The sequence below is a fragment of the Lissotriton vulgaris genome, chromosome 2_1 (assembly GCF_964263255.1).
Source record: "Lissotriton vulgaris chromosome 2_1, aLisVul1.2, whole genome shotgun sequence".
Lineage (NCBI taxonomy): Eukaryota > Metazoa > Chordata > Amphibia > Caudata > Salamandridae > Lissotriton > Lissotriton vulgaris.
The window spans coordinates 2,011,194,799-2,011,207,755 of NC_141687.1; the positions used below are offsets into that span (position 1 = coordinate 2,011,194,799).

The window sequence follows — 12,957 nt, forward strand, 5'->3', positions numbered from 1 at the left end:
GTATACTTGGAAGTTGGTGACTACTTAATTGACATGATTTATGTGTTTACAAGTGGACGTAATTATATGATTGTACATTTCCCTTTAAAGTCATGGTAGATATGTAGACTTGTGAAAAGTCATGTAGTATCTTTTCGCCCTAACGAAAGGAGAGTAAATTAACAGAAGTCACCGAAACACTATAGGAACATTCAATAGATCGATGTTTGTGACATAAATAACAGAATACATATTTTACAAGGCTACATGTTCTGTACTGAATTTACCAATCAATATCTGGTATTTATTTTATGTATGTGTTTTACGTATTTTGGTTTTCTTTTGGGAACAAGGAAAGCCAGTAATAAAGATATTGTCTGTGATTATTATAAATCAAATGTACAATTTTTCATACAAATATTTTAACAAAGTATATATTTTTATAGATATTGATTGCTTTAGCCAGATATGTGCTATATAAAGCTAGGTGGTGCTAAATGAAAATTGTTTTATACACGTTTGAATTCTTGAACATAGAGATTCCTAATTGAGTTAAAATAAGGAAAGCCATGTACTAATACATGGTCTATTAACAGTGTCACCTTGTAATTTGAGGCGTTGCTCTTTTTCATATTGGGAGGTGCCTGTAAAATTATAGCTGCCTGAGGAATATAAAGGGGTTTCTAAGCCTGGACATTAAAGGGTGATGACAAAACAACCAAATGTGTTTCACTCTATGTTATTGCTCATGCTAGCCAATACATACCATAAAACAGTGGATCTTTGGGTGGCTTCCGTTTTACCATAACACGAGCCAGGAGTGCAATGGATATCAAAATGAGAGCTCCAGAAGTCACAATAGCCCAAGAGCTGCAACAAAGAAGACAATGAGAGCAGTTTAGTCTGCATGCTCTATCTAATGCAAAATCTGCTTCCCACAATACCGGTCATGGAAGAGGCAGGTACTGACTTCAGCAAAGTTACAAAGGACACCAACGCTTCATTGGCAGTAAACTTAGGAAAAAGAAAAGCACCTAGAAGTATTGTGAACACAGTGTCACATGGGAGTGGACACACACTGAGGGGTATTCAGATTGGATGGGGGATTTTTTTTTACATTTCAATGTATCTTTATTGAAAACGTTTTTTAAACAAAGGTACATAATCAACAAAAGAGGGAAGAAGAGCAAAAGCAACAAAAGTTCCATTATTATCATGTTAGGACAGGTACAACCTGCCTAAACAAAAAGTGCCTGGCAATAATCCTAAAGGAACAAGCAAATGTTGAGTGGAGAAGGTAGAACCGGAGGCGTCGGGAGGTACATCATGTATGAACAGATAAAAAGCAAAAACAAAAAATATGCCAATATTTGGAAATATATTAATGTAAAAAGACATACAAAATTACCAGTGGTCTTGTGGAGTGTCAATAACATATAGGTAATTCCAGAGAATTATGTTGCTGTTGCATAAAGCAGATTTCAAAAAGAATAGTCCCAATGATTGAGAATGTAGGGGAAAAATAAAGGAGCAATACACAAGTAGAGAGAAGGGAAGTTAGGGATACAGATGAAGGTTAGCAAAGGAAGTCCTAGGAAGTAGAGAAGAAAGGAAAGGAAATGGAGAGGAAGTGTTGTAACTAGCAAATTATATTACGGGGAGAAGGAGCAGCAGGGATGTATGGGTCATGATCCTGGATGAACAGGTCCAATGAGAACAGTGTAGTTGAGTGACCATGCCCTCCAAGTGCTAACCGATACTAGGCTGAAAGATTTCTAATCTAATAAGATGACTTTATTAGCTATCTCTAGGAGAAGGTCAAGGAGGGAGCACTCTAGTTCACGAAGATTCATAGCAGGGTAGGCTATATGAGGACCTAACATTATGGGGGGATAGTTCAGTATGAGATTGTTTTGAAAATGGCATTACGTTGGTTTGTGACTTGTTCCAAGAAAGGTGTTAAGACTTTCCATTGGAAGAACATACGAGGAAGGTCTCCAGGTGCTTTGTTACAAGACCAATATAAATTTGAAGAGTTTTTTTTAACATATTTTTATTAGAAGGTTGTAATACAGTACATCACTGAGTGTAATATCCCACACAGCCTTATCATAGCGGTGCAAGTCATATTCCTCGTATTATTGAAGACCGTTTGTTAAACCATTATTTACAGCACATAGCACATCTTGGAATTAGTATACCTTTAAACATACCCAGTATCATTCCTACTTTCATTTTGTTTTTAAGAAAAAACATCCCTCACTTTCCATATCTAATTGTTATACAGTTCTGGCAGGATACATCCTGGAATATGGGACTCTGCCCGAAGAGTACTGCATCAACATGTAACATAGCATGAGAATTTGAGAAAATACAAAATCTTACCAACTTCCCCGCCCACTCACTTCCCAGTAGACTCAGAGAATAAGAAATTGTACAATCGTATACATAGTCCAGTCCGGCATATTTTCTGTTTGCTATATACATACATTAGCATGCTGGCCTCCAGCAACCCCCCTTTTTATTCCACAGGGCTCTAGCTCCTCCTCATTTCTGCCCAGGCCAAGCTCCATCAGATCACAATCTAGGGACAATACTCTAGTATGTACATAGCGCCTATCTCCTAAATCAATAAATTCCATTCCATAGATATAGGTGTCTTACGCAATCCGCGCTGCTCCTCTCTTTTCATTTCCACACCCTCAGCCCTACCCCACCTCATCAGTTCGTCATACTAATCTTTCAATGCCGGTGGTCTAGCAGCTTTCCATTTCATTTTAATATTATGTTTGGCCAGAATGAGCGCCAAGTTGTTAAACTTTGTGTCCGGACTACCTTTCTTTCCTTTGGGGCCCAGCCCCAGCAAACAGTATTCCAGACTGTCATTATTCCTCACTGGAGCTATATTTGTTAGTATCCCACAGACTGTCGCCCAGTAGTGTCGTAACCATGGACAGTTCCACAGCATGTGTGTAAAATCCCCTGCCTGTAGTTGGCAACGCAGGCACACATCCGATATATCTGAGAACATTGTTTTCAACCTGCACGGTGTCAGGTAGGCTCGAAGTAAAAGCATGAGTTGTATGAACTTGAATTTCGGGTTTCTTAACACCTTCCTGGGGTATTCCACCAACACACTCCATTCCTTGTCACTGAGCGCCTGGCCATTGTCCTCTTACCATTTGTCACGGAGAGTCTGGAGGGACACCACTGCCACTGTGCAGATGCCTTTGAATAGCCATCTTGTAAGGTGTCGACCGTTACCCATCAGATGTTGCATTGTGATCAATGTGTGCGTGGCTGGTTCTACACCCTCAGGTGCCCAAGTAGTGCGGGTGTTGTGAGATAAACTTGTGTGCAGAAGAAACAGTGTCCCCGGTGCCCCGTGTTCCCGTACGAACACATCATGTGGCATCAGGGTACTCTCCCTAAAGAAATCACCCACTGTGGTTATACCCACATCTTCCCATGCTCTTATTCTCCTCATAGTAATCCTGCCAATCTGAGTGGGGATCCCCAGCAGAGGTATAGTGGGGCATACGGGGTCGCCGTCTTGATGTACCTAAGGGAATGCCTCCAGTATAGCAACGCAATTTTAAAAAGATGTGGTGCCAACGGTGGGATTTTGCTATTAGGCAACATAAGTGTATGTACTTCACCCCTTCGCCAATCTGAATGTGTCATGTCTATTTCCTGCAAGTTTCGCCACCACCAGCCAATATGCTAGCCATTGCAATTGACTCGCATAACAGTAGGCTTTCAGATCAGGGCCTCCCATTCCCCCTTGTTTGGTATCTAGGTACAGTTGTAAGTCCTATACGCCGCCTGCCTTTACCCCATATCAGTTCAATCAGTATAGAGGAGAGCAATTTAAATGTCTTGGATGGTACCATTATGGGTAAATTGGTGAATAAATACAACACTTTAGGGAGCACCACCATTTTGGCAAATGCCACTTTGCCTGCTGCAGATAAGGGCAAGGTGACCCAGAATTTTATTTGTAATCGGAGTGAGGTGATAGCACGGTTCAGGTTGCTCTCTAGAAGGTCCGTTGTTTCCCTATATATTTTGATTGCTAGGTATTTGAAAGTACTAGATGCGATATGGAACGACCAGCCCCCAAAATCCAGAGTACCAGTACGTGTTGTGTCTGTAAAATAAGAGACAAAGGATTTGTTTTCATTAATAGATAGTTCAGACAACGTTTGAAATACGGCAAAAACCGAAGGCACAGGCTCACAGTCATCCCCGAAGTAGAGCGCAGTTTCAATAGTAGAGGTTCTAATGCCAAGATAAACAGCAGAGGTGACAGTGGGCATTCCTGCCTGATACCCCATGCAACCACATATTGCCTCGAGATGTGCCTACCCATTCTCGCCCAGGCCGTAGGTTCTATATACAACAACACTACCCATTTTATGTATTCTTCAGGTATACCGTATTTAGACAAAGCATAGAACATATATTCCCATTGCAGGGAATCAAAGGCCTGGTATAGATCCAATGAAATACAGCCTATTGCACCATCTCGCTGAAGTGTATGGGCCATTATGTGATGCAGCCGCCTGATATTAAGAGCTGTGCTCCTGCCTGGGACACACCCACATTGGTCGTTGTGTATCAACTGCAGTATATATTGACAAATCCGAATCGCCAGTATCTTGCTCAGAATTTTATAATCTACATTTAGTCATGAGAGGGGCCATATCTGTGCTATCCCGTCCCGGTTTTAACAGTGAAACCACCTTGGCCTGCAGCGTGGTAAGTGGAAGGGTGCCTACCTCTAAGAACGAGTGATATAGACTCTGTAGGTGGGGTATCAACAGATCAGCAAAAGCTGCATAAAATTCCACGGACAGCCGTGATTTATTACGAGGCAAGCTATGTATCGCTTTTTTTGATTTCCATCGCAGTCATTGGGAGTTGGAGCTCTTCCTTGTGTGCCTGCAGTAATTGGGGGAGATGGAGATCGTAAAAAAAAAACAGTTCCTCTTCTCCTATAGCATCAGGCCTGGTATATAAGGTTTCATAATATTCCCTAAAGGCCTTATTTATGTCGAGTTGCGTACATACCATGTCACCTTTCGAGTATTATGAGGCAACCGGTAGCGCATCCTTAATAATCCTAGCCAGTAATAGTTTCGCTCTGTCTGCTACCGCATATTGCCTTTGCACATAAAGCCTATAATTCACCAGTTTCAGATCTTCCAACAGTTCAGCATAATGTAAGTGTGCTTCTTGCAGCTGTGCCTTATTTGCTTTGTCTAATGCAATCATCTGCTCCAATATCCCCAGTGTATTTTCTATGTCAGTAAGCTGAGTGACTAGGGTGTGTCTTAGTCCTACTCTTGTGCTGATCGCTACTCCTCTCAATATCGTCTTGAATGCGCCCCACTCTATCTGTCTGGAGGAAGTTGTATTTGCATTTTCCAAGAAGTATCTATGGCAGTAGCTAGTGGTGTCTTGAAAACTGAGTCTTCTAGCAGTTGCGGTTGAAGTCTCCATGACAGCACTAGGGTCGGAATTTTACACCATTGCAGAGTAATCTCCACTGGGTTATGATCCGATAATGTTTTCTCCAAGTGAGTGGAGTCACTAACTGCATCTATCAACGTGGCCGAGCAGATTATCCTGTCAATGCGGGTGTGTAATTTGAGCATTGGGGAGTAAAAGGAGTATTCCCTGACCCTCGGGTGTTTTGCCCTCCACGCATCCATTATCCCCCAACCTGGTGCCCAGTTTCGCAGTACCGCCGCAAGTTTGTTACTTGGTGCGTTATGCAGCGGTGGGTGTGACCTGTCCAGTCCAATATCTAATACAGTCTTAAAATCACCCCTATCACCCACGGATATCCCTCCCAGCCTACCAACAATGTGTTCAAAACCTCAAAGAACTTTTCCGTATTTAGAGTGTAAACACTCCCCAGTACAATGTGTTCCCCGTCGAGTAACCCATGTATTAACACATATCTTCCATCCTTATCAATCTTTTGTTCTATTAGCTATTTCTAAGCCATATCGCGGCCTCCCTAGCGAAGGCCGAATATGATGTAAAGAATAATTGTCCTCTCCACTTTTTGTTTAACTTCACTTCCTCATTATGGTCTAAATGAGTCTTCTGCAGGAACGCCGCAATCACTTTCCGCCTATTCAATTGGGCTAGTAATCTATGTTGTTTCGGGATTGAGCCAAGGCCCCGAACATTCCAGGAGTTGCATTTATAGGTATCAGGTTGTGCCATCATGCCATGTATACGGTGGCCACCCAGGACCACAGAAACTACTGAGTTTGGACAGTATCATATTAGTTAACGCTGAACCCACAAAAACAGTAAAACGCCCCAATACTTGGGCCCCCCTATGAACAGAAGAGGACCAAACCACAACTAACAGTTCAACCAGAACTCTACTGGAATCATACCACAGGGTAGTCGGCAAGGAGGGATAGGGGGAGGGGGGCAACCACCATAGTAGTATTGGTCATTCACCTTGGTCATGTATCATACCTGTATTGCTCCATCAGAAACCCTTTATGCGCCGGTGCAATGATATATAGAACAGGGCAAATTAGTACATCAACAGCAGAACAATCCACTAGGCAGCACATTATAAGATACCGCTCATGTCTGGCCCCCTCTATCAGTTCAGTAATTGTCCGCCGTTTGTGCAGTTACTAAAAGGAACCATGTTAGGCTGGGTTCGGACTCCGACCAGGCCGTTGCCCCTTCCGACGAGTGAGTAGAAACAGCTCGGGTCCTGCAATCATGTTTGCCAGTGCTGCCGCCGTCAGTAAAGCGTCCCTCTGACTGTTTGTAATCTGTTCCACCGATGGAGTCATCCCAGGGTCTTCCTGTCTGTGTTCAGTATCTTCCAGAGCTGATGGTGTATCCCATCGCAGTGAAGAACGCATAGAGCCACCCCGTGGAAGGAGTCCTGCGTGGCAGGGTGGGGGAAGTAATCTCGAGCCAGTCTGCTACCTCCTTCGGGTTCTCAAAGAAAATTTACTTTTACACATGTATCACCTTTAATCTGGCCGGGAAGAGTAAGGCATACTTCAAGCTGTGCGCTCAGTTTCTTCTTAACCTCTCGGAACGTGGACCTGGCCTTCTTGACCGATAGTGTAAAGTCCAGGATACAAGGAGATCGTTTTATTCTCAAATCGGATAGGAGAATTTTATTGTGCTGCTCTTAGAATCGTGTCGCGATCCGTGTAGTTCAGGATATGGGCAATCAGGGGTCTAGGAGGAGGAGGCCTAGGTGGCACTCTATGAGCTCTCTCCACGCTATACAGCGCCGACAGCCCCTTTTTCGCCACATGTTCTCTTAACAAGTTCTTAAACAACAAAAGAAGTGTTGTAACCTATGGAACAGGGAGGTATTCAAGCAGAAAGAAAAACAGCACCTATTTGGTGTGTGTAGAAAGCCCTCACTCACCGACCTGGTCGGTGACATGCTTCATCATTGGGCCCCACTGGGAGTGACCGAATGCCACCCCAGTGTGCTTCAACACCAGATTTGCTGCAGAGCGTGTAATGTGAAGATGTGAGTGCTAAGTGATAGTGTCAGTGATTGGTGAATATGTGGGTAGTGGGTTTAAAAATGCCTTAGTTGTATCAAAAAAATGTTTTATTCGCTGATCAATAGGTCACATTAAAAATGTGTTGGAGACCTAGACCAACTAAGTTGATTGGTCTGTTTCCAGTAATATTAGGTGATGGGCAACATGTTTCTGCCAATGTTGGTTTTATTTACCTGGCATTTGTCAGGACCTAGAGTGGGCTATGTATGGACACGCTAAGGTCCACCCTACCAAGGGACGTGAAAGTAAAAACTGTCTGAAAAAAGTGCATGTGAAAGGGAAAAAGAGAAATTCCCTTCAGGGTCTCTCAATTTCGGAGACCTGAAAAATTAAAATGCACCTAAGGAAGAAAGCAATACAGACCAACATATAGAGACAGACAAACAATTAGTTTTCTCAGCTCAGAAGAATATCAGTGGTATTCAGTGACTTTGTGCTCGAGTGATCTAAAAACAAGGAAACACACACATTAGCAGGTAAATTATTGGCTCCGCCTAAGGGTGTGTGCTAAGCTGCGTCAACTTGACCGCAGATCTGTGCAATGGCGATCAAAGTAATATGCCCATGCCAGTAGGTATTAGAAAATACCCACAGGTGCGAGTATGTACTTCAGTGCGCGGGGGCCAATGCACAGGGTGTCACTGTGGTGGATAACAGCAGGACTATAACTGTAAGCCCTTAAACCGCGCCTGACGCGCCGCGTACACGTGGGGGACTGATCAATGGGCCAAAGGCCAGTGACCCCTATCCCCATTATATAGATAAAGAGAAGGAGTTGGATATCACTTGTAAGGTGAGGCACTGTCACCTCATAGACCTCAGGAGGGGGGTGGTAGCGTATTTGGCACACCCTGCGGGAAGGTAAAGAAATGGAAACGAACATTAAGCAAAGCCGCAAATAGTACTTCGCTGATTTGTATTCCTTCGGTAAGGAGGACTTACGCCCACGACGCTAGGCACCCGCTAGTAAACCTGCATGCTCCCTCTGAACCGGGTCTTGACGTTGCGAGGCTAGGTTCGGTATGAGGTATATAAAGCCAAATGCTAGTGAGAAGGCTTGCATTTCCGGGGTGGGCGGGACTTAAGTGAACCGGCGTGGGATTGTCCGATCACCATTGACGACATAGTGAGTATGAGCGTGATGTCTGGAGTGGAGACTAGAGCGCTGACTCACTAGTTTAATTAAGGCATCCGCATCATCACTAGAAAAGGCTTGAGCTTAGACAACCCTGATTCCACTATTTCAGTTGTACAGTTCTGATTATGGTTACTTGAGAATAGAGGCCCATGGAATATCGTCATTCAGGCCGTTAAGGTGGGTACCCAAACGGTACAACCACCTTTGCTCCTTCTCAAAGAGTCTGTCTGCAATGTTTGTACCCTCATTGATCTGTTCTATGATGGTGCACTTAAGATCATTCGGGGTATGATTGGCTTGTAGAAAGTGGTCACTCATTTTGGTGGATGCTTTTCAACATCTTATGTTGCTTCTGTGTTCTGATACCCTTAGCTTGATGTTCCTCGTTGTCATCCCAATGTATCGTAGCTCGCAGGGACATGTGATTAAATAAACAACATTCGAGAAGTTACAATTCATGTGGAGTTTGTGTCCAGATTTTCCCTGGTTCTAGCGATAGGGTTTTAGTGACTGACGTCAGGTGACATACACTGCAATTAGAGCATGGGAAATGCCCAGTGACTCTTGGTAGGCCCCATGCAGCTGTGATTCTGCGTGTGGGTGCGACAGGGCTATCCCTCGGTCTGGTGTGTACCAGGGAATCCTTGTAATGACCGACTTTTTCGGCCCTCTTTGGAGGGAGAATGATGGAAGATGACTCCAGCCTATTACCCTTTTAGTACAGGGATTAGGACTATAAACAGGACTTATCCATGAGGCACAGTAGTGCATTTTCGTACCCTTTTCTTTAGATCAGGGCTTATAAATTTAAGTTAGGGGATAGATTCATTAGTATTATTGATGATCCGTCCTTTTGCAAGAGTGTTAGTATACCTTCTATGGAGTTATGCTTATTTCGGGCCTTGCAGGCCTCAAACGGGACAGACTCCATTTTGCTTTCTGCCCGGCAGCTTGAGAGGCTTTTTAGGTCAAATGTAATGTTTTAGTTTCGAGGTGTTGTTCGCTTGGAGAGAACCGGCTCAGGCTGGCCCTTATCGAAAGACTGTATTTTTCTCCACTCCGAAGACACAACTTCAGGCCGGCCGGCTGGGAACATGTCCTTGGTACGGGGAGGTACAAGAATTTGGTGGGCGGCAGGTTACTGGCCGTAACTTTCCATGAAGGGACAGGCTTCGATATTAGCGAAAGTGTTAGGCAATGAGTCAGTCAGTCTGTAGGCGGCAACTAGCCGTTAGCATCTATGCCATTAATTATTTCCAGGCAGACAGTCGCCATTTTGAAGTCCAAGAAAGATCATGAAACTGAGACTCTCTGAGAAAGACTGAAGGAGAAGGAGAGGTAGCGCAGAGCGATCAGAGACAGAGAGAGAGAGCAGCTAATAACGAGAGAGGTTCCAGTGACTTGGAGGGAAGCAGAGGAGATCGAGCATAGCGGTGCAGACGTGTACTCGTGACTGCTAAGGTGTGATTCCGAGACGAGCCAAGACACAGACGAGAAGGGAACCTAGATGACTGCCGAACCCCGACTTCACGTTAATAAGGTGACCTCCACCCTTTCCCTTATAGAGTGCACATTCTAACCTTTTACTTTTCTTTGCAGGATATATGCTATCGTACAGTATTGTGTTTGTAATTATTGTAATAAAAATACCCCAGTTCTTAGTGAACCGACATGTGCCTTGTATTCTTGTTCAATCAGAGTAACCTGGTCTTCTAGTCAGACATTGTTTGCATGAACGGATGTGAATCCCGATCAGGTAAGAAGTGACTGAGCAATGAGGGAGAGAGGGAACGTTTGATGCCAAGAGCAGAAGGTACATATTTCAATTTGGAAAGCCGTACTAAATTCTATTATCGTAGTTTTATCCTGAGTAGACAATGAGAGATTTCTTCCATATGTGTTCATAGGAAAGTGATCGTCGTGGGTACGCGGCGTTAATGAGAGCACCGGGGGGACACGGTGTCTAGATCCGCCGGATTGTGGATCGTGTTGTAAATGAATGAGAGCACCGGGGGGACACGGTGTGTAGGTCCGCCGGATTGTGGACCGGAGAAGTGAATGAGAGCACTGGGACTGCAGGCCCGTGTGTAGGCATGCCGGATTGCGTGTCGAGTGAGCACTGATGGTGATCAGTGTGTAAGGGTACATAATCAGACCTGCCCCAGGGTAGATTAGTCTGGGCCTAAGTGGCCGCGAGACTGACTGGTATGAATAGGATATTGTAGAAAATCTATGCATGTTTATTGCTATTTGCCCCATCCTTAGGTATGCATATATCTATACCCATTGTAAATAGGTTCTAAGGAGGGAGGTGATTACGTTCCGACTCGGTTAGAGGGGCTCCTAGGAGCTGATTCCATCTGGTCCGAAAATCCGGTTGTTACAATCCTTTAGACTGCGCCCCTTCCTGAATGAAAAGAGCGGTTTTTGCCAGGTCTTGTTGGTGCTCGTAATGATTTTCCAATTCTTATTGATGGATTTCTTCATCAAATTGGATAGGCTGCTATATGTAGTCACGCAGGTCAGTGGTGGTTCCTCTGGAGGTCTCTCATTTGACTCGAGTAGAGCTTCACGAGGTTGGTTACGTGCTCGTTTAAAGCCTTTGTCCAGAATATGGTTTGGGTATCCTCTCATTCGCAGTTTGTTGGTGAGACCTGCAGATTGTTGTTTAAAGTCGTCAATGTTGCTGCAGTTATGCCTAATCCTCAAATATTGCCCGTAGGGTAGGCTTTCTTTTAATGGTCATGGATGAAAACTGGTAAATTCGAGCAGATTGTTTTTGGCGGTAGGTTTGTAGTGGGTTTTGGTGGTAAGAGAGGTTCCTGTGTTAGTGATTACTAAATCGAGGAAAACCACTTCAGTTGTGCTTACTGTGTGGGTGAACCTTGGATTCCTGTCAACTGTAGTGATCCATTTTAAGAAATCTTCAAGACGGGCCATGCCCCCCTTTCTAGATCAGGAGCACATCGTCTATATAGCGTCTCCAGAAATAAATGTGGGGTGCAAAAGGGCTATCTGTAGGCAAGATGTTTCTGGCCTCGAAGTCGTAAACGTATAGACCCGCTACACTGTGGGCAAAAGTGATGCCCATCGAAGTACCAGAGCACTGGAGATACAGTTGTCCTTTGTATGCAAAGAAATTCTCTTTGAGCGCTATAGTGGCACAATCGACAATGAACTTCTTTGGAGTGGTGTACTCCCAGGTTGCGGAGCCCAGAGCAGAGCTCAGTACTTTGATTGTGTCATCTTGAGGAATACTCGTGTAAAGACTCTCTATGTCTAGAATAGCCAGGATCACTGGGTCCCCTTCATAGGTCATGGTTTGCAAAAGTTGTAGGAGACTCTTGGTATCCTTCAGGTAAGTGGGGGTTTCTTGGATAATCGGTTTCAGAAAGTAGTCGCAGAAGGTTGACAGGGGTTTGAGTAATGACCCAATGCCCGACACCATGGGGCGGGCTGGTGGTGGCAGTTTGTTCTTATGGGTTTTAGGGAGAGTGTAGAAGTATGAAACAATGCCCTTACTGGTTGTTAGGAAATCAGCCTCATTCTTAGATAGATGCCCATTTTCTTCTGCATTTTTGACCAGGTTGGTAATGCGGCTAAACAGGTCAGCGGAAGGGTCAAGGTTGAGGGGTGTGTAGTTCCTTGTATCATTTAGTAGTTCCTGACAGACTCTCTCGTAATCAGTGGTGTTCTGGATTACAATCCCACCACCCTTGTCCGCGGGTTTCACTATGATCCCGGTGTTGTTTTTAAGGGTTTCGAGTGCCTGGTATTCGGCAGTGCTGAAGTTGCTGAACGTGGTTGGTTCTGGGCATGTCTCCAGATCTTGGAAAACTGCTTGTTCAAAGGCAGTAATGGCTGCTGGTACTGAGTAGGGTGGAGGTGTGAAAGTGGACTTTAGTCTGAGTCTCGTGTCGCCGGTCCTACGGGCCGCATTTGGATCCTCCTTTCCTTCAAAAAAGGCCTTCAATTTTATCGGTCAGTTCAAAATGTAATCTGAACTTGTCTGGATGCGCTGTGGGTACGACACCAAGGCCTTTTTCTAAGACCCGCTTTTCAATAGATGTCAATTCGTGGTCCGATAGGTTAGTGATGAGGCTCACTGGCCGCTTGTTCCTGGTTGCGATGTCTTGCTCCGGGTGTGGTTGCCTACTGGGTCGTCTGTTTGCCAGGATATTTGATTGGTTGTCCCTCTGCTCCTGCCCCTTCCTCTTCGGCCCCTGTCTAAAAAAGGCTGTTGATATTGGTTCTGGAAGTGTG

At 44.5% G+C, this 12,957-nt stretch overlaps 1 protein-coding gene across 1 annotated transcript in view; it reads right to left on the reverse strand.

Moving 5' to 3' along the window:
• The window catches only part of TM6SF1 (transmembrane 6 superfamily member 1), a 556,895-nt gene that overhangs the window by 408,995 nt on the left and 134,943 nt on the right, over nt 1-12,957 (reverse strand). Inside the window, exon 2 of the mRNA XM_086958234.1 lies at nt 746-849. Within this exon, the coding sequence (XP_086814360.1) occupies nt 746-849 (104 nt within the window). The remainder of the gene's footprint in view (nt 1-745; nt 850-12,957) is intronic.